At 31.4% G+C, this 25,364-nt stretch overlaps 1 protein-coding gene across 3 annotated transcripts in view; it reads left to right on the forward strand.

Moving 5' to 3' along the window:
• LOC132732449 (tubby-related protein 4-like) overlaps positions 1-25,364 on the forward strand; it is a 70,365-nt gene that overhangs the window by 16,499 nt on the left and 28,502 nt on the right. For all 3 annotated transcript variants that reach the window (XM_060718868.1, XM_060718867.1, XM_060718869.1), the window contains 4 exons: positions 1,346-1,624; positions 7,127-7,842; positions 22,454-22,582; positions 23,820-23,984. In XM_060718868.1, the coding sequence (XP_060574851.1) occupies positions 7,576-7,842; positions 22,454-22,582; positions 23,820-23,984 (561 nt within the window). In that variant the 5' untranslated portion in view covers positions 1,346-1,624; positions 7,127-7,575. The remainder of the gene's footprint in view (positions 1-1,345; positions 1,625-7,126; positions 7,843-22,453; positions 22,583-23,819; positions 23,985-25,364) is intronic.

A 25,364-nucleotide genomic window follows, 5' to 3' on the forward strand; every position in this document is an offset into this window, starting at 1 on the left:
GTCACTTTAAATATTTATATTTTAATTTCAAATAAACTCTCCAATAATGTATATCTGATCTAACTAGTCAGTTACTTCAAGTTAGAAAGCTCTGATATTCTTTTCATATTTGAGACAATGTTATTTTATGACATTGTATACTAGATTACTACGATTAATCCAGTGATATATTCTGCTCAAGTATCGACATTATAAGCTCTTCATACATAAAGGAAGAATTAGGAAAATGAACAACACTTGAAGTCAAGAAAAACAGCATTGTCATTCAAAAATTACACCACAGACTGTCTTCAAGAACCTGTGTGTTGCACAGAGCAAATCAATAGAATGTTTTTTTAAGCTCTTGATTTTTTGGTTGCTACCAGTTTCTTTGATAGGATGATTTCAGTGTTGGTATTGATTTTAAAATGACTCATTGTACATTGTTGTATTGATTGGTTTACAATGACCTTTTACTGGATTGTCATGTAATATCTTGTAATTAGTTATCTCAATGTTTTGTGTGATATAATGATAATTCTGTATCACCAGTATATTAGCCATAACTAACTTTATATTAATTCTGCTGTCATATAAATGTTATTATTGAAGTAATGACACATAGATTTACAGCTTATCTCTAGTTGATTTTTAGCTCCTCTGTTTGAGTAAATATTATCATGACTCCACTCACTGTCAGTTAACCTTTTTGTTAACAAAGCTATCCAGATTACATGTATTTAAAGTACATTCACCATCATTTAAAACTGCAGATAACCCTCCAAGATTTTTGCAAAGTTATGCCTCCTTTTCAACTGCTTTAATTTTATCATCCAGCACTGTGCTGTCCAGGGACAGGTCTTGTTGTATGATATAGTCATAAGTATGTCTTCATTCAATTTCAGAGCGATTTTCAGCTCTTATAAACAGTTTATTATGTGTGAATTTGAAATATCAATGACTATTTAAACTTGAAACTTCTCTTAATGAAAAAATTACTGATTTTTATTCAGAAATCATGGGGATATTTACTTGAATGAGCAGGATCTACATTTTATCCAGTTAAAAATAATATTTTTTTAAAATGATTATGAAAGAAATTCTTAACTGGACAGGACTATTTTATCAGTTATATTGCCCCACTTAGATAACTAAGTGTCACATGATATAAGCAAACTTCAGTTCTTTATAACCAAGGTCAAGGTCACATGCAAAGGTAAAAGGTCAGATTATATATAAAGATATATATCATTCGACTTAGCATTTTTAACAGCTCTTAGCTTTTTAACAGCATATTTTGTTTTAACAGCATATTTTGTGACAATGGCACTCTTACATTTATGTTATGTTTATTTTCAATTTTCAGATCACATGTGTGCTTGAAGAGATAGAGTTCTTGGAATTCATCAACACTTGATTTCTACAAAACTGTGGTGTATTGAGTGTATAAACTGTTCATAGGTCATTGTGATAATTTGCTTGACATAAGTTGACAAACTTGCTAACAGAATTTCACACAAACACTTGTTAGTCATACAGTATAATTATGTAAGATGATACAGCCAGTGCTCTCTGATTAACAGCAGGCCAAGATTCCATGAGGGAAACAACAAGTTACATGCTGCTATTAGAATGGAAGTTACAGGTAAATTAAATATTGATGTTTTAATCTCTGCTTAGATAACATTACCTGTATGTTAGCTGACTTTAGATAATTAAAACAAGATAATCAATTTTTACTGGACAGGTTTAACCAATACAAGCTTTCACAAATATTAATTTGTTTTAAAGTGCTTTAAATGTATCTTTGTGTTTGTGGTAACAAATGGGATTACTCTCATTTATTTTATTGGAAATTGTGGATTTACTCTATTTTAGAAATTAATGTTATATTGTGATAACATCTTTACAATGAGAATACCCATTTATGTGTGTTTAGTGTGAAAGTATTGGGAGATGTGCATTATTGACTTGATTTTATACAGTTTGTTACTGATCCAGTAAGTCGAGTCATTGAAACAGGCTACTGCTGTATTAAGTGATTCAATTATTTTTTCCCCTCATTACAGTAACCCTATGACTTCAAAATTGTATTATCAGAGTAAAGGCCAATTTTATTCATATAAAGACAAATAATAAACTGCAATTATTGTATAAGGTTACATGCAATTTTATTTATTATATTTTCATAAGTCCACAGGGGTTATAGAGCTACATTATCAAGTAAAAAACAACAGAAATTTACCTTACTTTTTATTGTCAGATAATTGTGGTGAGTGATAAAAACATAATAGATCTAGGTAGATGTAATTTTACTTAAAATACATAGATCAAAGTTACCTGATGCTGTAAGAAAGTTTGATCAAATAAATATACTTTACAATATAATAAATAAGTTTTATTTCTATTATTATGTGAGGTTTTGTAATCTAATAACATGCCATTTCATCTACATTTTGTACCTTATAATAAAATTATCTGAAAATCAGGATATTAAAGTTGTTTAATAAACAGGTATTACACCTTACAGTTTAATACAATCATACAGTTATATCAAGTACCTTAAGCCCCAGTTACATTAGAGCTTACGATCAGTGAAGACCAGTTCATGATCACCAGTGACCTCTGGTCGCGGACAATCTTTAAAACATCTTATGACGGTCATCAGTGATCTTTGACAGTCGCAGGTTATCTTATTTAGGTCCCAAGACCAATTTCAGTCGTAGAGAGGTTTTAGAGCTTGCACAAAAACCTCCCTGCGATTAAACAGGTCGCTAGGGATCTTATAAGGTCTTAGGCTGTCTCATGATCATCGTTCGGAAGTGCGACAATCTTACGACAGTCTTTACAAATTTCCACTAGTCACTGATAATCTTGAGTAACCTTGAGTTATCGTGCGATGGTTGTAGGACAAGTTGTAGGTGATCGCATGACAGGTCACTGGTAGTCGTAAGTAATCCCAATCAATCTTGAGACCATCGTACGTTTGCTTATGACCTGTCATGCGATTGTCAATGATGACTGGTCTTAAGATAGTCGCAGAAGTAAATTTATCTGTGCAAAAAGGGTTTTGGTCGCAGACAATCGCCGATGATCGTCATTTTTACAAGTAGCCGGTGGTCGCAAGTAATCGTAAGCTCTAGTGTGACTGGGGTTTAATGTTATATATTGTGGAAGTGGCTGGCAGGTAAAACATATCAGGAACAGAAACATTGTCTTTATGTAAATCATGACATATCAATTATGGGTCATCTTGGCTTATAATTTAGGTCACCAGGTCAATACAGTGGAGAAAAAATATTCTTTAAGCCTCAAGATGAGTCGAAATATTAAAAGAAAATAAAACTTGAGAAAATTAACTAAGATTTTAAGAAGAGTCAAAGTTCCAAGATTTAAGTAATAATTTACATGTAATGTACAATTAATTACTGATTTTGCAGTGTTTATCATCATATTTTTGCTGTGTGACTAAAGCAATAAGGGCTATTTTTGCATATTTTGACCTCTTTTTGGTCATTTATGTGGATTGTAAGTGCCGTTTGTAATAACTTTGCTCACTTTGCAATATTTTACTTTTAAATGCATCTTCAAAATTGTAAGACAAATTGGCATGAATCTGGAGGCTACAGCTTTAACACTAAAGACCACTATTTCTATCAAGTGAAATTATCTTGAAGATATTTAAATTAAAAGATGAATACAGATCATCTGGGTTAAGAAAAAACTAGGGCGTATCATTAAATAGAGTTAAGGTGTGAGATAAAAGGGTTATTTCTTCCCCAATGTTTTATTATCTTTCTTATATTTAATCTATAGTCTTCTACTGTAAAATAATGAAATAAAATATGGCATCTTAAAACTATAATTGAGTTACATTTGTATGTGCCACAAATCAGAACTGTTCACTATTTAGGGGAGCAGATATGTGAGTGGCCACATAGGTCAGTGGGTAGAGCGGCGGAATGGTATTTCTAGGGTCCCAGGTTTGAGTCCCTGTCAGGCTGCACTTTTTCCTCACCCTGTGACATATGTTATCTGTTCTGTTCCTATATACATATCTTATTTGGTTTGTTACAATTGCTTGTAGACATTGATATATATTAGTGCTAACACCTGAGGTTGTGTACTATACACGAGTAATATTAAACACCTGAGGTCATATTACAGTATTGTATGATAATAGTTTTTTTGTATAAGATTTCATTCATTCTTGGTTTACAATAAGTGAGATTTTGTCTTATATTTTAGGGATTTTCATTCATTCATTTTATGTTTAATTTTTCTGGTGCATTGAGGTCCTTAATAATAATAATAGGGTTACTGATATCTGTATTTCATATTCATTCAATTAAATCTGATTTTTATTTGACTGAATAAAGTTTTTTTGTCTGGCAGATTTTCAAGAAAAGACTATTGTAGTTGTACAAAAGTTATATAAGTAATGGGGTTTGATAAGGATCACCTAGTTAACATGAATTATATAGTAAAAATGTCTTAAAAACCTTACCTTGGAAACTAATATGTCCAGAGCTTAGTCTCAATATCATGATTTTCTTACAGCAATCAATAAAGTAAAATAACTATAAATACAAAATTGCATATTTTGAGTGAAATAAGAAATAACATCATATTCCCAGTAGATAAGAGATTTAATCTTATTCATTTATTACAGTGATATGTGACTCTGTCATATAAAAACCTGAAACTAATCAACATCTTGAAGAAATCAGTTTCTGAATATTTGATCCTAAATACAATTTTTTTCCACATTTTAAAGGTTTAGTTATTTATCATTTTTACACTGTTGCATTATTATACTAAATATTGTAGTATGCAGTTTTTACAAAACTTAATATTCTTTCTAAAATTTAAATGGGAATAAACATTTGAAATTTGATCATCACATTGCTAAAAAGTTTAAATCATAATCACCACGATCACTGTTAACAACCTGCAAGGTAAATTAATTAAATTCAGTACTGTTAATCTGATATAGCTAATTACTTTCAGCAATAGAAAAAAAAACTATTTTGCTTGAATTTGTATTATATGTCGCTCTATGCAGAATTCCTCTCTAGATTTAAAAAATGAGGAAAAAAGGCTTTTGTTTTGAGAATATAAAAATTATACATATTTAATAATGTACAAGCAGTCACTGTAAATATTATCTAGGTGCTGAAAATATACAGAGTTTTGTAAAGCTTACCTCAATCAGCACTTATCATCACAAACATATAATATGTCTCCTTAATGGTGAGATACTTCTTATTATACCTTTAAAGTATAGAGCTTGCTTCTATACTCACGCCCGTTTAACTCACAACAAGTGAAAAATGTCCATCGGTTAAAATGTTGTGAGCAACTTCCGTTCCTCGTTGTGAGCACCCATCTTTGACGTGTGACACGATAAACAAGGTGAGTTTTTCATAATTTTTGAAGATTACAGACATTTATGTAAAAATATCGAAATGCAGTTAGCTAGCGATGTGTTTTCTGAGTATGCACATGTAAAGATATTGCCTGTTGGTGGACAATTTGATGGAAAAAGGGTATATCTTCGTTTCTATGAAGACTTTCAGATAATAATTTTCGCTGAAGACTTGTGGGCATCTGTTTTAGGTTAGAATGCACAAAACTTCACCAGAATCGACGTTTTCAATGTTAAATTAGGTCCAAAGAGAAGTTGTCTCCAGTTTTCCTGCTACCCCGAGTGACTGCGTCGCACGGTATTTCCATCAAATTGTCCACCAACAGGCAATATCTTTACATGTGCATACTCAGAAAACACATCGCTAGCTAACTGCATTTCGATATTTTTACATAAATGTCTGTAATCTTCAAAAATTATGAAAAACTCACCTTGTTTATCGTGTCACACGTCAAAGATGGGTGCTCACAACGAGGAACGGAAGTTGCTCACAACATTTTAACCGATGGACATTTTTCACTCGTTGTGAGTTAAACGGACGTGTATACTGGTGACACTTGTTTATCACTATGTTACAGTAAGGTAAGGATTTAAACAGTGAAGTTTCACAGGGCTGGATCAGTAACATATTTAAATATCACAGCCCTCTGAGGGTGACACCCAAGACAGGTGATGTCAACTGAGGCTTTGACTGAGGTTCTTGTCAAGGGTGAACATTTGTTCTGTCAACCTTAGTGGGATGTAATATTTATTCTGTTATACCAAACTTAACAATATTCAAGATAAACCTTTAAAAGAAAACTATATAATAAAACATCACACCCATTAAATGCATTTAAAGGCAGTTTGATAATGTCAGCTGGCCAACATAACAAATTGTTATTCTTTCAAGTCTCATAAGGCTATATAGTAAATAAATCATGTAAGTAATGTAACATTAATTGTTTTCTAACACTCCAGTTTATTGAAATAAATAAGGATGATCACTGAATTTGGATATCAAATCTATAAATCACTGTCTGATTAGACCTTTGTTACATGAACCAAATAATAAATCTTCTTCAAATTTTTTCGGTAACATTTTCTAAATTATAAATTCACTTGAAAGAATTTAAAAGACTGATCAATGCCATTGAAATATAAAGCTGATTATATATGATGTTCTTAAATTAGTTCCAAAGGCTGTAAGTCTATCAAAATTGATAAACAAAAATAATCAAATAAACATGCTGGACAGTAATTTTGACAATAATATAATGTAATAAAAATGTAGTAATTAATTGTTAGGTTGTTATAGAAATTATTCAATATTTTGATACTTTACTGTTAATTGTTAGATGCTCTGTATTTGATAAACTATCAATAAACAGTTTCATACTCGAAGTAAGGCTAGTTTATTATTAAAATTCAGTGTAGAGTTGGAATGTTAAAGGAAATGGAGAGATTGGGAGAGGTGTATAAACTAATTTTTTTTATTTTCTGATGAAAGCTTGAAGCTTATTAGAACAGGTAGCTTTCTAGCATCATATCCCATATACACATACAGCTTGAACCCACATTATCCTTAGATTAAAAGGCAGTCACTTTACCCTCCCTTTTGAGTATTGTTTAAGGGAGAGGTAATCTTGTGAAAAGCAAACAATTACATTGAGAGTTTACTATTTAATCAAAATTGATTTTGAAATAATGATTTATTAATCAGTTTTAATGTCATTACAGGTGAAAAGAACAGAAGATAACTGGATTACTGCAGAATTGGAGTTTGATGTTTTTAGATATTTTGATAGCCTAGATTCTCGGAAATAAGTTAATTCAGCATGATCAAAGGATAAAAATAGAGGTATTTTAGAATATCTCCCTGTAATTTAATAGCAATCAAATTTGCCTGAATATGGTTCATCCTAAGACATTTTGAAATTCAGAGAGTCTTACTGTTGAATTCAATTGTTTAGATTCAGAACTGAACAATGACGGCACTGTAATTTGATATACTGAGGATATTACTTTGGAAAATTTCTGAGATTTCTTTGAATTGTGTTAATGTTGCATGGAAGTGATCACGCAAGTCTCTGTAAATCTCAATGTCTCCAGTTGTCAGAAGTAATTTATCTCTTCCTTGAATAATGAAAATCTGAGCTTAAAAGGTATTTGAAAGAAGGGAGAAAAAAATGTATTTACATTTTGAGCAAAACATCTCCTCACGAACAGAGTGTACTATACATTCTTTGTCATGGATGGGAAAAGTTCCAGATTCCTTGTTGCCAGGAGACACAAATGGTGGCTGGAAGTTAAACCGAGGCCAGTATTACAGTGAGGGCTGGTTGGCCAGTGGAAATGCTAAGGGTATTGTTGGGGCAACATTTACAGCAAGTCATTGTAGGAAGTATGATCCTCCTAATAGATCCAACTTTAATCTTCGTGGCCATAGATCTGAGGTTAGTATTATAAAACTGCTGACAATTAATATAACATTTGCTTTACAATGTAATCTCATATAATCTTGTAAAAGTGTCAGATTATTTCTTGTCTTAACACAGGCAAATTTCTTCTTAATTTGGCTCTGTCTCCAGATTAATAAGTCAGCATCTTGTTTTGCATAATGAATAGACTGTATAGTCTAGAGAACAAGTTAAATGACCTTTTGATGATGTTAGTTGGTAGCTCTAGGATATCAGTATGCTTGTACTTCATTAAGATTTGGACGAATATGTAATGTGTATTACATGGGATGTAAATAGTTTTATACTACCATAAATAGTGTCCCATGAAAGAATAAAAACTAATACATAGAAGAATATATTAAATTATTGATCATAATTATACCATAATCTTTACCATGATAAATATTTTAAATGGGCTTTCAGTCTTAACTAAACTTTTCATCATTTCTGTATGGAAAATTTTGTATATTACCTACTGTCTGAATAGTGAACAGTGTAGATCATGATTTGATGCCGGCATGGGTGTGCAAGTTGATCCCGGTATACATTGATCTACAAGCAGCATAATTTAGGTGTGCAATAATTGAATAATTATTTGTGATCTATATTCCATATGTTTAAGTAATAGTATATAACTCTGTCTAGGGTGTTACATCATTGTCAAATAATTACAATAGTTGAGGTTGTTGTCTATAGTGGACAACCTTTAGTAACCATTATGTCCTTAATGTAATAGAACTGAACGTGAAAACAAGTTTTTCAGTGAAGTTAATTTTGTTGCTACAAAATTATATATTACAATGCTTTGACTACAATCTTGATATAATTACATACTTATATTGATTTTATTATAAGAATTCAATAATTACAAATGCATAAAATGAAATGGTAGCAATTATCACTAGCCTGATAGCAAAAAAATAGTAAATTTTCTCTCTGCTTGTCTGACAAGATGACAGTCTTTTCTTCTTATGCCATTCTTGTGAACTGTTCACTATGTTTGAATAATAAATAACATGTGTCATCAATGTAATAAATAGATTACTATGATTTCTAGTTTATACATCAATGAATTACTTACAGTCATAATGTCAGTAAATATGTAGAAACTTTATGTCTTTTTATGTCACATCTAGTATCTCTGTTATTCCTATTACTTGTTATTTTTTATAAGCCCTTATTAAATAATTATAATGATTATGTCATATACGGCAACTTATGCTACAAGAGTTAATTTCTGTCTTTTTTATGTTTTTTTGTAATATATTTTGTTTTATTTTGTAATGTTTTTTGTTGTGTTTGTTATGTTTGTTATGTTATTTGTAGTCAGTATTAATTGCAATGGTAGTGCATAATTTTCCGTCTTCAGTTTTATGTAAGATCAACAAAACATACACAGAAAAGTGAACAATTATGACCATCTAAATGCCAAACTATTACGTCATACCTATTTGGTAAATTGTTAAATCAATAAAAATACAGCAATATTTATGGGTAGTGTTCAGACACCAAAACTATATTGCTGGAATATTCATGAGTGGTATGATTAATTCACATCAGTACAAGTTGTGGTGTAGACATGTAATTATATAAGGTTCTCTACTGGATGTCATTGTACATGTAGTTAGTGACAGACACAGTACTGCTGTATTGTATAAAGTGTAGCCTCCAGCCTTTCTCCCATTTAATACATTAAAACACAGACAATCAAACATATTGTTTCTTTGTTTATTTCTGTATTTAAGCCAAATTCAGCATTTTTTTGTCACATCCTAGCAGTTGATCTACCTTATTTGCTTTCCTGGATAACTAACCAGTAAATTACCAATTTCTTCACAAGTTATTGACTACCATTCACACATAATTTCTGAATAAGCAGTGAGAGTCAAGTGACCATCAGATCAATTATCATGGAGAAAGTTTACCTTGACAGAGGATCAAACTAGCAACCTCTGATGCTCTCCTTATTAAGCTAAACAAGACAAGTGGGCTTAGTAAGATTTAGTCTACCCAGATGCTTAGCTGTACTTGAAGAAATTGCAAAAAGTGAAAAGATTTACTGTATTTGTCTTGATTATTTTTTTATATAATTTAAGGCAATTGAATTACATAAATTAAAAAATTAAAAAAGTGAAAGCATTTCTGGGACATAATGGACCTTTAAGATGAGATTTGATAATTATGTCAATTTTAAGATGACTTGTATGACATACAAAATTTTACTAAAGTAAACATTGATTGATTTCAGAGAAATAAACCAACTTGGATTCCTTAATTATTATCTTCTCTTATAATATTGACTTAAGAATCCAAATAAAAGAAATTGTCATATTTGATGCAGCCTCTAACATTAAGAGTCTGAATTTTGTTTGGTAAATCTAATTTGCTTACTACAATTTATCATCAAGCGAAATATGTACAGAATATGTCTGAATATTTCATATATATGAGATCCTGTCATCTTTCCTTGCATTCATCTTTAATGGATTTTTCTGGTAACATTGGCAAATTCTAACAAGCAATTATATAGATCCTCCTAATTTGCCAGCATTTCTTATTGTGGCTTTTAAGCGATATTTTGTCTTGCTATGTAATATAGATGATTCTTTCTGTACGAAATTTACCAGACAAATAAGTGAACCTTATAAAGACATTAAACGGAAGAATGAATCTGAGTTACAAGTTAGTCAAATGCTTAAATTGCCATGATTAGCCAACAAATTATTGTCCTTCATAGATGAAACTAGGTAGATATAGTGGCATTAATCTGTGTATACTGTATCTTGTAGTTCTATTGACAATGGACATGATAGTTAAAATAAAACATTTAAGTCCTTTTGTTGAATTTATTGATGTTGTTTCATCAGTGATATTGCAACAGGTGTCCTTCAGTGAAAATCTGTGTGTTAGTATTTTATGCTTTAAATTGATATTGGGTATGTTTCAAAGTCTGGAAATTAAGTTGTAAATTTTGATGACTCTTCCTTTTTTGTTCTAAATTTTTGGGCATTTGTGTTTAATTATGGTCATATCATTGTTTGGTTTTAAAATGATGACATGTTGTTACACGTTTACAGATAAAGTTGCCATAAAGGAATAGGATGTTTCCTTCCCATTTCTTAACCTAGTTACCCCATACATGTAATTTACATAGCATCTGAAACGTGCAATGACTGAAATTTAAACTAATCTTGTTTTTAGAAATATTATTTAGCATCATAAGCTAATTTGGAGGTTAAAGTTTGTCCATGTGCATGTTGGTGTTATTATTGCAAGAAAGAGTAAGCAATATATTTAAACCAATAACATTCTAAATTTATTAAACAGACTTGTCCTGTCCATTAACAATTTAAGGGATATTAAGATGAAAATCTAAAGTTGGTCAGCCAACAGTCAAGAGTCTTGATGTGCAGGCTGGCCTGTCTTTATACTGTTGGCTGAGGTTACTCACTTTCAGTTGCAGCACTGGTTTAAGGTTAACTGTCACAAATTATCATAATTAATCTTTTAATTGTGCTATAATTGACCAATGTCTCACCTTTATTGAAGATATAAGTTAGGAATTGTTGAGTACTAAAGAAATTGTTTTGTTGAAATGTTGAACAACATGAGCTGTAGGTTTTTATAGAATTATAGTAAAAGCCCTTCATACTGTATAGAATGTATTGATCCTCTGAGCTGAGATTAATTGCCAGGGAGTGAGCTTTAGATTTATTAGTAGAAAACTTTTATATGTGAGAAAAATATTTGTTGGGAAAGTTCATTTCGGATTAGCTTTAGGTAAATTAGACCTGTTAGTATATGAGATGGTTAGTAAATGAGACTCAGCTTTATGGTTGGGAAACCTTAGAGATAAATAAATGAACAGTACTGTTAGTAAATGAGAGCTTTATGGTTGGAAAACCTAAGAGACACATAAGTGAACAGTACTCTTAGTAAATGAGTTTTATGGTGATATATAAGTAAACAGTACTGTTAGTAAATGATAGCTTTATAGTTGGGAAACCTTAGAGATATATTATTGAACAGTACTGTTAGTAAATGAGAATTTTATGTTGGGAAACCTTAGTGATATATTAGTAAACAGTACTGTTAGTAAATGATAGCTTTATAGTGATATATTATTGAACAGTACTGTTAGTAAATGAGAATTTTATGTTGGGAAACCTTAGTGATATATAAGTAAACAGTACTGTTAGTAAATGATAGCTTTATAGTGATATATTATTGAACAGTACTGTTACTAAATGAGAATTTTATGTTGGGAAACCTTAGTGATATATTAGTAAACAGTACTGTTAGTAAATGATAGCTTTATAGTGATATATTATTGAACAGTACTGTTACTAAATGAGAATTTTATGTTGGGAAACCTTAGTGATATATAAGTAAACAGAACTGTTAGTAAATGATAGCTTTATAGTTGGGAAACCTTAGAGATATATTATTGAACAGTACTGTTAGTAAATGAGAATTTTATGTTGATAAACCTAAGTGATATATTAGTAAACAGTACTGTTAGTAAATGAGAGCTTTAAGGTTTGTAAAACACTGAGATATATAAGTAAACAGTACTGTTAGTAAATGAGAATTTTATGTTGGGAAACCTTAGAGATGTATAAGTAAACAGTAGTGTTAGTAACTGAGGCCATAGGTAATGTATAGGTATACAGCTAGATAAATGAGGGCTGTCATATTTGGAGGCCATAGGTAATGTATAGGTATACAGCTAGGTAAATGAGGGCTGTCGTATTGGGAGGCCATAGGTAATGTATAGGTATACAGCTAGATAAATGAGGGCTGTCATATTGGGAGGCCATAGGTAATGTATAGGTATACAGCTAGATAAATGAGGGCTGTCATATTGGGAAGCCATAGGTAATGTATAGGTGTACAGCTAGGTAAATGAGGGCTGTCATGCTGGAGGCCATAGGTAATGTATAGGTATACAGCTAGGTAAATGAGGGCTGTCATGTCAGGAGGCCATAGGTAATGTATAGGTTTACAGCTAGAAAAATGAGGGCTGTCATGTCTGGAGGCCATAGGTAATGTATAGGTATACAGCTAGGTAAATGAGGGCTGTCATGTCTGGAGGTCATAGGTAATGTTTAGGTTTACAGCTAGGTAAATGAGGGCTGTCATGCTGGAGGCCATAGGTAATGTATAGGTATACAGCTAGGTAAACGAGGGCTGTCATGTCAGGAGGCCATAGGTAATGTATAGGTTTACAGCTAGAAAAATGAGGGCTGTCATGTCTGGAGGCCATAGGTAATGTATAGGTATACAGCTTGGTAAACAAGGGCTCTCATGTCTGGAGGTCATAGGTAATGTATAGGTATACAGCTAGGTAAATGAGGGCTGTCATGTCAGGAGGCCATAGGTAATGTATAGGTTTACAGCTAGAAAAATGAGGGCTGTCATGTCTGGAGGCCATAGGTAATGTATAGGTATACAGCTAGGTAAACGAGGGCTGTCATGTCAGGAGGCCATAGGTAATGTATAGGTTTACAGCTAGAAAAATGAGGGCTGTCATGTCTGGAGGCCATAGGTAATGTATAGGTATACAGCTTGGTAAACAAGGGCTCTCATGTCTGGAGGTCATAGGTAATGTATAGGTATACAGCTTGGTAAACAAGGGCTCTCATGTCTGGAGGTCATAGGTAATGTATAGGTATACAGCTAGGTAAACGAGGGCTCTCATGTCTGGAGGCCAGAAATAATGTTTAGGTATACAGCTAGATAAATGAGGGCTGTCATGCTGGGAGGCCATAGGTAATGTTTAGGTTTACAGCTAGGTAAATGAGGGCTGTCATGCTGGGAGGCCATAGGTAATGTATAGGTATACAGCTAGATAAATGAGGGCTGTCATGTTGGGAGGCCATAGGTTATGTATAGGTATACAGTTAGATAAATGAGGGCTGTCATGTCTGGAGGTTATAGATAATGTATATAGCAAGATAAATGAAGGCTCTCAGGATTGAGAAGCCATAGATAAGTATAATGCAAGATTAATGTAGATTATAAGGTTGGGAAGCCATTGATATATAAAAGTAGTACAGCAAGGTAAATGAGTGCTGCAAGATTTGTTAAACAGTTTATCCTTGTTTCTTACACATATTTTGAAAAGTTCACTGAAATTGGTAGTTTTCTATTGCTTGATGAAGACTTGTTTGTAATTATAATCAGAATCAAGTAACTTTATAGAATATGGATACATACTACATGTTTGTTTTACATTTATCTAAATAAAGTTAGAAATGACAGATAAATGAGACTATTTTTACAAGACATAAATTACATGAAGTTAAGCTGAATGTCTTAAGGTATCAAGTTCTCAGTGTAGTTGTAAGATGTAATTTTTTTACTGAAATGATATTTCTCAGTTATTTTTGTTGAATATTTTTGAGCAACATTTAATGGTACTTTTATCTCTTCCATTTGCCGCTTGTCTTAAAAGTCTAGAAATAAAAGCGTATCAGCTTTTCCATGTGCCATTGTTATTGAGATTTTATTGTCCTGAATGGTAACATACAAATGGTCATTAGAAACTGTAATACAATGTAATATTGAGGTTCTGTTAACAAGAGAATTTTTACGAGATAAGACATCAGGAATAAAAAGCTGGTCATGATTGCCAGGATATAAAGGTTTTTGAGATTTCAAGATGACTCAAAAAACTAGAATTTATTTGTTTTATTTCTGATTAAAGTCCCAGACAACTTCTCAAATTGTGTAATCCTAGAAACCTAGGAGATATAACACTGTACTTTTAAAATGGATGCTGTAGCAGACATGTAATTGTAGTCAGTGATTTCCTTGCAATTATTTAGGATTTTTCTTCTTCTTCTGTTTATCTCTGCAGTATTCTTAGTTGTAATTATAGCTTAAAAGGTGTGTTTCCCTCTAGGAAAAATGTTCAATATTGAAAATATAATAATATAAAATGCAAATATTTATAAGCCCATAATAAATGCTATAATTCAAAATTTAATTATGAGAAAGGAATTTTTTAAACTTAATTGTTGATGTAACACATGGTTTTAATCAATAAAATTTTCTTTAATGATGTTGAGATTTTCATCTCAGTAATATAATTAACTAATTTGATTTAATTTCAAATCCTGCACAAGTAAAAAGTAATGAAATTTGCAGATGAAATAATAAAAAAATGTGCATGTGTTTGCCTGCATAAAGAGACATGAAAAAATTCTGGAATTCAGAATTTGCTTCTGAGGTAGCAATTTGTTGATTATTTAAATAATTATATTATTATTTGCTCAAGATGAATTGATGTGATGTGATTACTGCTATGTTCATATACACAATACATCTGTATGTCCATATACACAACATATCTGTATGTCCATATACACAAAACATATGTATGTTCATATACACAACATATTATGTATGTTTATATACATAACATATTTGTATGTTTATATACACAATACATCATTCTGTTTGTTTATATACAGAATACATCTGTATGTTGATATACACAACACATTTGTATGTCCATATGCACAATTCTTTGTATGTCCATATACACAACACATCTGTATGTTTATATACACAATACATCTTTATGTCCATATACACAACACATCTGTTTGTTCATTTACACAACATATCTGTATGTTTGTATACATAACATATATGTATGTTTATATACACAACATATCTGTATGTTTATATATACAATACATATGTTGGCCCATATACAAAACAAAGCTGTATGTTCATATACACAACATATATGTATGTTTATATACACAACATATCTGTATGTTTATATACATAACATATATGTATGTTTATATACACAACATCTGTATGTTTATATACACAATACAAATGTATGTCCATATACACAATGCATCTTTATGTCCATATACACAACACATCTGTATGTTCATTTACACAACATATTTGTATGTTTATATACACAACACATCTGTATGTTTATTTACACAATACATCTGTATGTCAATATACACAACACATTTGTATGTCCATATACACAACATATCTGTATGTTCATTTACACAACATATTTGTATGTTTATAGACACAACACATTTGTATGTTTATATACACAACATATCTGTATGTTTATATACTCTTATCTGTATGTTTATATACACAATACATATGTATGCCCATATACACAACATATTTGTATGTTTATATACACAACACTTATCTGTATGTTTATATACTCAACATATCTGTATGTTTATATACACAATACATATGTATGCCCATATACACAACACAGCTGTATGTTCATATACACAACACAACATATATGTATGTTCTGATGATTTACACAACACATCAGTTTGTCCATATACACAATACATCAGTATGCTCATATACACAACACATCGGTATGTCCATTTATATGTTCATACCATGTTCATAAAAACAACATTACATATATATAGAGGATATTTGTTTAGTTCAGTGTAAGATTTGAATATATTTCACCGAGTGAGCACCAAAGGGTTAGGGTTAGCCTAACAAGTGAAATATGAACTTTTGGTGTTCACGAGGTGAAATATATTTTGATCTTGCACTAAACTAAACAAATTTTCTTTTTATTACATGCAAAGAAACGTTTTTATAGACATATTTACCTTATACTAAATGAAAAGCGCGCCAAATAATGATACAATGTGACATCATTTACGACGTCACGTCATTTAGTTGGTTTCCAGTCGTGTGCACCTTGGTATTTCACTGAAAAATGTAAGGGGCTTTAATTCAAAACAGTGAAATTATCAAATTGATAATTTCACTGTTTAATTATTAATCAGTGAAATTATCAGTTTTATGTTTCACTGATATATTTCTATAAACCACCGAAAAGCATGTAATAAATGCTTATATACTCAATATTACATTGATATGGCAATGTAACAATTGTGTGTCAATATACACACTGCTACATCTATATTATGCTTTTATAATAATGCAGATAAATTTCTTGAATTTTGATTGGCTTAAACTCAATCCTATTTCTATGTCTATATAGTTATAACTGTATTACATCTATATTTCTATATATACAACATTAGTTCTGAACAAATAGATCCATATTTTATAAAACATTACATACATGTTTCCAAATACACAATACCATTACCATTCCTTCTATTAAAATGTAGTCAAGGTGGTTTTGGCTTATAAAAGTAAGATCTTATTACCATATTGATACTGTCATGTCTGGCCTTTAGTAGGGGTAATACAATCAAACACCATCTTCAATATGTATTTCTAATATTCTCCTGAATTTCAAATCAATGTTCCTTTTTCAAAAAAAAAGACATCATTGAGACAAACAACAGTGTTGGTTTAATATAGAAACCTGTAAATCTTGTCATATTTTGGTGCTAGTTTAGAAATGGTAGAAACTGTTTAAGTGACAATGTGATATATGGGTGTCTAGGACAATTCTCATTTTTATGCTGGTCTTTCATTCATTCCTTTTGTGTGACAGTTGATATTCTCCTAGGCCCAGCTTCTATGGTATCTATAGTCTCTCTAAGGGAGTGATAAATCAAACTTTACCAATCATATGATCACGCTATGACTCACACTCAGATATATAGTGCCATGAAACAATCTTTCTAAGGAAGACTTTGGCATCATCAAAATTATAACTGAACTGTGCAACAGAGATGTTATCATAAAAATTATATTCACCGAGTGTTTAGATAATGTTTCACTGTAACACTGTTCACTTAGGGTTTATATTATATGTCACTGTTCACTAAGTGTGTAGCTCATGTTTCACTGTTCACTGTGTGTTTACATAATATTTTACTGTTTGTTGTTACAGTAGTCAGATATGTAACATAACACATTTACTGAGGGTTTAGATATTGTAATACTGTTTTTAGATTAGAGTTTACATGATTATACAATGTTCACTGATGGTTTAAATGATGGTGAACTATTAACTTATGGGTTAGGTTTACTGAGGGTTTATAATTAGAAGAAAGAACACCTCTTTTAGATGATGGTGCACTGTTAACCATTGGTTTTTTGTAATAGTACACTTTTCTCTAAGGGTTTAGGTGATGGTACATTGTTTACTGAGGTTTAACATTGTTTACTGAGGTTTAACATTGTTTACTGAAGTTTAACATTGTTAACTCAGGTTTAACATTGTTTACTGAGGTTTAACATTGTTTACTGAGGTTTAACATTGTTTACTGAGATTTAACATTGTAAACTGAGGTTTAACATTGTTTACTGAGGTATAACATTGTTTACTGAGGGTTTAACATTGTTTACTGAGATCTAACATTGTTTACTGAGATTGTTAACTGAGGTTGAACCTTGTTTACTGAGGTCTAACATTGTTTACTGAGGTTTAACATTGTTAACTGGGGTTTAACATTGTTTACTGAGGTTTTAACATTGTTTACTGAGGTTTAACTTTGTTTACTGAGGTTTAACTTTGTTTACTGAGGTTTAACTTTGTTTACTGAGGTTTAACATTGTTAACTGAGGTTTAACTTTGTTTACTGAGGTTTAACTTTGTTTACTGAGGTTTAACATTGTTTACTGAGGTTTAACTTTGTTAACTGAGGTTTAACTTTGTTTACTGAGGTTTAACATTGTTAACTGAGGTTTAACTTTGTTTACTGAGGTTTAACTTTGTTTACTGAGGTTTAACATTGTTAACTGAGGTTTAACTTTGTTTACTGAGGTTTAACATTGTTTACTGAAGTTTAACATTGTTAACTGAGGTTTAACATTGTTTACTGAAGTTTAACATTGTTTACTGAGGTTTAACATTGTTTACTGAGGTTTAACATTGTTTACTGAGAGTTTACAAGATGGTACACTGTTCTCTTAAGACGATGGTAATAAGCTATCAGTATAGAACAAGGAAAGAGTATATTGTAGTCTGTTTTACTTTGTGATCTTTTAAAGTATTTATCATTAGACTGTTCTAGTATAACTGAAAGGGCCTGTCATACAAAATCATTTAAACAGTATAAGGGAAGATGCTTTTCCTCTTTCTACTACATCAACATAAAGCAACAGGTAGAAGTATTAGAATATGTATGATTTGTCAAAGATGTCTGTCTTATACAGGATATTATAAAGAAGAAATTAATCAAGAGAGAAGTTATTAAAACTAGTGTAAGGTCATTAGATAGAACATAAAGCTTTCTCCGATAATTAGATCCATGTATTAGAGAAAAACTAATAAAAGTGTTAGTTTTAATACCTCTGATATTCCCTGAATAATAATAATTCATTAACAAAGAATTACATTTCTTGGGATTTTTTTTCCAGTATCTCTGATAATTATTAAAAGATTTTTTAGTAGCTTAATTTTTTGTTTTGTTAAATTGGAATAATGAAGGTATGATGTTTTTATCTTATAGTTTAATTATTTCTATAGGATGTCTGTCACAGAGTGGTTATAAAGGCAATGCTAATGATTATTTAAAAAAAAAAAGACTATACAAATTGCTTTTTGTTAATTTTACCCCTTACATTTTTTCAGAATTTTCATTTTACCCCTCACTCTTGATTTTGAGTGGCCAATAAAATTATTTAGAAATCTGAATCGTTAATTATATATTTGTGCTCCTCAAGTTGGCCTTATTTGAGTGAAAAGTGTTGAAACTCTTCAATTTTTGGTCATTTTTCACAAGTAAAATAAATATTCTGGAAAACAGAGTGAGGGAATGATCTGAGATTTTGCACATTAGTTATTTGTCTAGACCTTCATCAAATGGAACATTAATCTCGAAAAACTATTTCCAGTCATGTAATGTCAAAAAATCTAAGTGGAGTCCCTTTAAAGTTTAATAAAAGTTTTTAAAGTAGGGAAAATTTTATTGTTTTATCAAACCTGTTGTGTTATTATACTGAGAAACAGTTGGAACACTCTTTATATAAATGTAAATTATAATTGAGATGTAAATGTACATTAAAATACATAAAGTGATTTGACCTTTGAAGTATTTTAACTGATGTGATATTTATATTACATTGTAATTGCTTCTTACTTATTATGGCTACTGTCATATAACTATGATTAAAATTTCAAAACAAACAATATTGTTATTCAGATAAAAAGGGGGAAACCTAAAATCAAATTCAAACTATGGAGAATGGAATTTATCCACACCTTTGATACAATTTTCAATTTAACATGCATGGTACATAGCAGAGGCTATCTACAGTGACAGCTTTCTGTCTTTCAGTCAATTAAAATCAAGTAACTGATATAATTCAGCTGCTCTGGTGAAGAATGTGCACATGTATGGAATTTCAGGGGGAAATACAGTATTTTTAGCTGAAAATATACCTATTCTAGGTTAGGAGAAACAGCATGTATTTGGCTGTGAAATGTAGAAAACAATCACTGATTGTTAAAGACTATTGGTCAAGATTTGAAGTATTTTGCTTGTGTGTCTATAAAAAGTTAGATTGATTCTGTTTAATTGGTTCAGACAAAAATTGCTGTGAGTCAAATTAATTGTGTTCAAAATAACCAGCTTAAGTGCTGGTGAGGGTTTAAGGTATATTAGATGTATAATTAACACATTTTCAAAAGGCATTTAAAATTTTTTTATATTAATGAACTGTATTATTTTCTGGACATGACTCTAGAAACAAAATTTCCAGAGTTATTCCCCTTGAACTTTGAATTTTCCTTAAAAAATGTTATTTTTTAATCTTACTTAATTATATTTCTTAAGGTATATTCTTCAAACTTCAAATATATGTTCCTTATCATCACCATCATGTTTGACAAAATTTATAACTCAAGCACAGTTTTATTAAGAATTATCCCCTCTTGAACTTGGAATTTTGTTAGAAAAAAAATGTTATTTTGCTCTAACTTCTTTATTTTTAAAGGATTTACTTTAAACTTAAAATTTAAGTTTCATATTAACTACAAGATTCATAACTTTGGTGTCAATTATTTCAGAATTATCTTCCCCTTAAAGTTAGAACTTTTTTCATTTTCTTTTTGTGACTTCTTGATTTCTTCAGGGATTTATTTCAGCAATCGGAGCGTCCTCGGCTTTTTAATCTATAATAACCTCAGAAACGAGTGAAAGTTAAGCTTACCACATGGTTTCAGATGCTCTTCCATAATGTTAAACAATTGCACATATAATTGACATCCAAAAGAAAATTAAGTCTGTTTTGGTACAATTATGATTGAAAATATGTCTGACAACCATTTTTGTATTTTCTGATCGCAGATCAGTAAATACAATGCTGACATTCAATCTCTGACACAGAAGCTTCACGACAAACCTAGCAACAAGTAGTTCTCAAAACAGCTTAAAACTAGCGATGTAAAAGAAAGAAATATTTTTATTTTGTAGGAAATAATGTTGTGAGAATATTTTATCAAAATCATTATTCTTACCTGTGCAATCAATCGATTGAATAATTAATGGATAGCGGTATTCATGTACTGATCTTAATCTAGAGCATCTTGACATTTCAATTAAAACAGTTTGTTTTAACCGAGGAAATTTACATGTTTTTCGTCTTTTGGGACTTCAAAAAATGGTTTGCTATATCCGAAAATTCATTTTAAGTGAATACGTATTAAGTGATGTGATTTAATATAAATAAAGAAGGAATCGGATGGGGATGTCAGATTTAGTTCGCTATTAACGATAATTCGTTATAAGCGAGTTCGTTGTAAGTGGAGTCGACTGTAAATGATTTTTGATGCAACTCTAGTCATGCAAAATTCGGTATCTATCAAACTTAAACTTTTATAGTAAAATATCCAAACGCAGTCGCTGCATCCTGGTGCCCTGCAAGGTGAATTAAAGTATATAAAAATAAACTTATACAGGAAAATACATACATATATACAGTACGATTTAGATTGCAAAGATCAGAAAATACCACAGAGCTTGCAGCCCTTTGATTAATTTAAATATGCCCACTGATGAAACAAATGAGACTAAATGTCAACAGGTTGGCATTTCAGTTTCTACAACCATAATAATAAATATACAAATATAATGTCTTGTTTGCTTTTGTATCTATGAAGTCACTTATTTTAGGTGGATGATGATTTACTTGATATATTGGAAATGACTTGTCAACAACTCACAACATTAAATTATTATTTGTTTACATATCTAGTTTCTTAGTGTAGGATAGACTGAAATACTGTATCCATTCTGTGTATTTATATTATTGTGTTTGAGGTCCTTATCTGAAGACTGATGGAAAGGGCCGAAAAGTTGCGATTGTCATTTCCGACTTTACTTAATCAAAAATTTTCAGTGCACGCAAAGCTGTGTTATTTTCAGACTTGTTTTTCATTTGTCAAAATTTCCTGTTGATTTTCTTAGGTTAAGTACATTTAATGCAGTTCCATCCGTCAAAAAACATGTTCTTATTTGACAAAATGGCATGTATGGTTATTTTGGCAATTACAGTGGCTTGTTATATTAATGTTTCAGAAACTTGTATTTGTAAAATCATATGATTACAGCTGTAAAAATACCAAAACTATGATATAAAGCTACTACAAAATATAGTTACCATGACAACATTGTATGTCATTTGAGTATTTTGTATTTTTCAGGTTGTTTTAGTGAGATGGAATGAGCCATATCAGAAGTTAGCTACATGTGATGCTCAGGGAATTATTTTTGTGTGGATAAAGCATGAAGGAAGATGGTCTATAGAACTTATCAATGACAGGAACTCTCAGGTAGGTATCTGAGTTGATGTTTTTATGTCAATATTTAATAACACCTCAACTTACTAAGGTAAAATTCCAGCCATACTTATTATTACATGCACAGGTTATAACTTACTGGGTAAAACAAACATCTGCAAGCCATTCTGGTAGTCTCTGTTCAGTTCTTAGTGAAGCATTTGTTGTTCTTTCAGTATATCCCCATCACATTAAGTAAATAGGCTTTTTTGGAATCAGTCTGTTGTTTTGATTGGTCTGGCCATCAGTTTGTCCTTTTTTCCACCGTGTCCACTTATACCTCTTGACAAATATTCTTTCAAACTTGGTTTACAGTTGTTCACCTCAACAAGGCAATAGACAACATCCATGCTGCTGCTGTGTTGGCTCAAAGTCAAGGTCACCCTTAATTGTTAATTGTAAATATCAGGCAATTTTGACCTTTAAAGTATTTTCATCAAATTTTGGTCACATGTTCACCACCACCATCATGCCAGCTCAAGGGCAAGGTAACCTTAAAGTTCAAATGTCAGATACTTTTGTGTCCTTTCTTCTACTTCTTGAAGGTCGAATTACTTCAAACTTGGCTAAAATGTTCACCTCCATAGAGCAATTTGCAGAACATATGCCACTCAATTCAGCTCAAGGTCACCCTTGAAGGTCAAATGTCAATTTTTGTTCTATAAAGCCTAAATAGTGATAAATTGTGATTTAAATCCTGTGCCAGATGTAGAGATGTTGTGGGCTATTGGTACTTTCTGTGACAGCTCTAGTTTGTTATGCATTCTGCTAAAATTAAACACTTCCCAAATTTTGAAAATCTAGTAGATTATATGCTTTATTGTTAGATTTCACTAAGAAATGCGTTTTATATTTTATAACTTTAACAGTGTTCTGTTAATCCAAGAAATTCCTGAGTAGTATTGTTTTAACAGAAAATTACCCACTACAATTTAAACAGCAGCATTTCCTGGCAACCATACAAAAAGCTTTACTAGAACAGAAATCAATCATTATAAATAAGTTACAGTCAAATTGAAATTGTAAATTTTAAACTTTTTAAAGACAATTACATTCAAATAATCATAGACACTGGTAACAGAAATCTGATATTTTAATTCATATGTTGCATGTTTGACAAATTGGTTATGGGAAACTAAATTGACAATGTAAAGTTTTGATATATCACTGTTGTCAGATGTTCTCTCGTAGCTATGGTTACAATTATTATAAAAGATGTTGTTGATTGTAGGTGACAGACTTTGCATGGTCACATGATGGCCGAATGGCGTTGATATGTTACTGTGATGGTTTTGTGTTGGTTGGGTCAGTAGCTGGTCAGAGGTACTGGTCATCTATGCTCAATTTGGACAATACCTCAATAACCTGTGGTGTATGGTCTCCAGATGACCAGAAGGTTTGTTTTATGTACTGCAGTTATTTTTACTCAATTCTCCATAGCACATCTAAATTTTCATCAAAATGTAAACATAATTTTATTCATGCCATGACAAATTTAGTCCATGTTTTTAGCTCACCTGTCACAAAGTGACAGGGTGAGCTTTTGTGATCGCTTTTCGTCCGGCGTCCATCCGTCCGTCGTCCGTCCGTCGTCCGTCCGTCCGTCCGTCCGTAAACTTTTGCTTTAAATGACATCTCCTCATAAACCACTGAGCCAATTTCATCCAAACTTCACAGGAATGTTCCTTTGGTGGTCACCTTTAAAAATTGTTCAAAGAATTTAATTCCATGCAGAACTCTGGTTGCCATGGCAACCAAAAGAAAAAACTTTAAATATCTTCTTTTAAAAAACCATAAGAGCTAGAGCTTAGATATTTGGCATGAAACATCTTCTAGTGAGTGTCTACAAAGTTTGTTCAAATAAAAGCCCTGGGGTCAAAATTGGCCCCGCCCCTGGGGGTCATTGATTTTCCCTATATGCATATAGTAAAAACTTAAAAAATCTTCTTTTAAAGAACCGTAAGAGCTAGAGCTTAGATATTTGGCATGAAACATCTTCTAGTGAATGTCTACCAAGTTTGTTCAAATAAAAGCCCTGGGGTCAAAATTGGCCCCGACCCAGGGGGTCATTGATTTTCCCTATATGCATATAGTAAAAACTTAAAAAATCTTCTTTTAAAGAACCCAAAGAGCTAGAGCTAAGATATTAAGCGTGAAACATCGTCTAGTGAGTGTCTACCAAGTTTGTTCAAATTAAAGCCCTGGGGTCAAAATTGGCCCCGCCCCGGGGGTCATTGATTTTCCCTATATGCATATAGTAAAAACTTAAAAATCTTCTTTTAAAGAACCATAAGAGCTAGAGCTTAGATATTTGGCATGAAACATCTTCTAGTGAATGTCTACCAAGTTTGTTCAAATAAAAGCCCTGGGGTCAAAATTGGCCCCGACCCAGGGGGTCATTGATTTTCCCTATATGCATATAGTAAAAACTTAAAAAATCTTCTTTTAAAGAACCCAAAGAGCTAGAGCTAAGATATTAAGCATGAAACATCTTCTAGTGAGTGTCTACCAAGTTTGTTCAAATTAAAGCCCTGGGGTCAAAATTGGCCCCGCCCCGGGGGTCATTGATTTTCCCTATATGCATATAGTAAAAACTTAAAAAAATCTTCTTTTAAAGAACCATAAGAGCTAGAGCTTAGATATTTGGCATGAAACATCTTCTAGTGAATGTCTACCAAGTTTGTTCAAATAAAAGCCCTGGGGTCAAAATTGACCCCGCCCCAGGGGGTCATAGATTTTCCCTATATGCATATAGTAAAAACTTAAAAAATCTTCT

The sequence above is a fragment of the Ruditapes philippinarum genome, unplaced genomic scaffold, assembly GCF_026571515.1.
Source record: "Ruditapes philippinarum isolate M1 unplaced genomic scaffold, ASM2657151v2 ctg1269_1_1_1_1, whole genome shotgun sequence".
Classification (NCBI taxonomy): domain Eukaryota; kingdom Metazoa; phylum Mollusca; class Bivalvia; order Venerida; family Veneridae; genus Ruditapes; species Ruditapes philippinarum.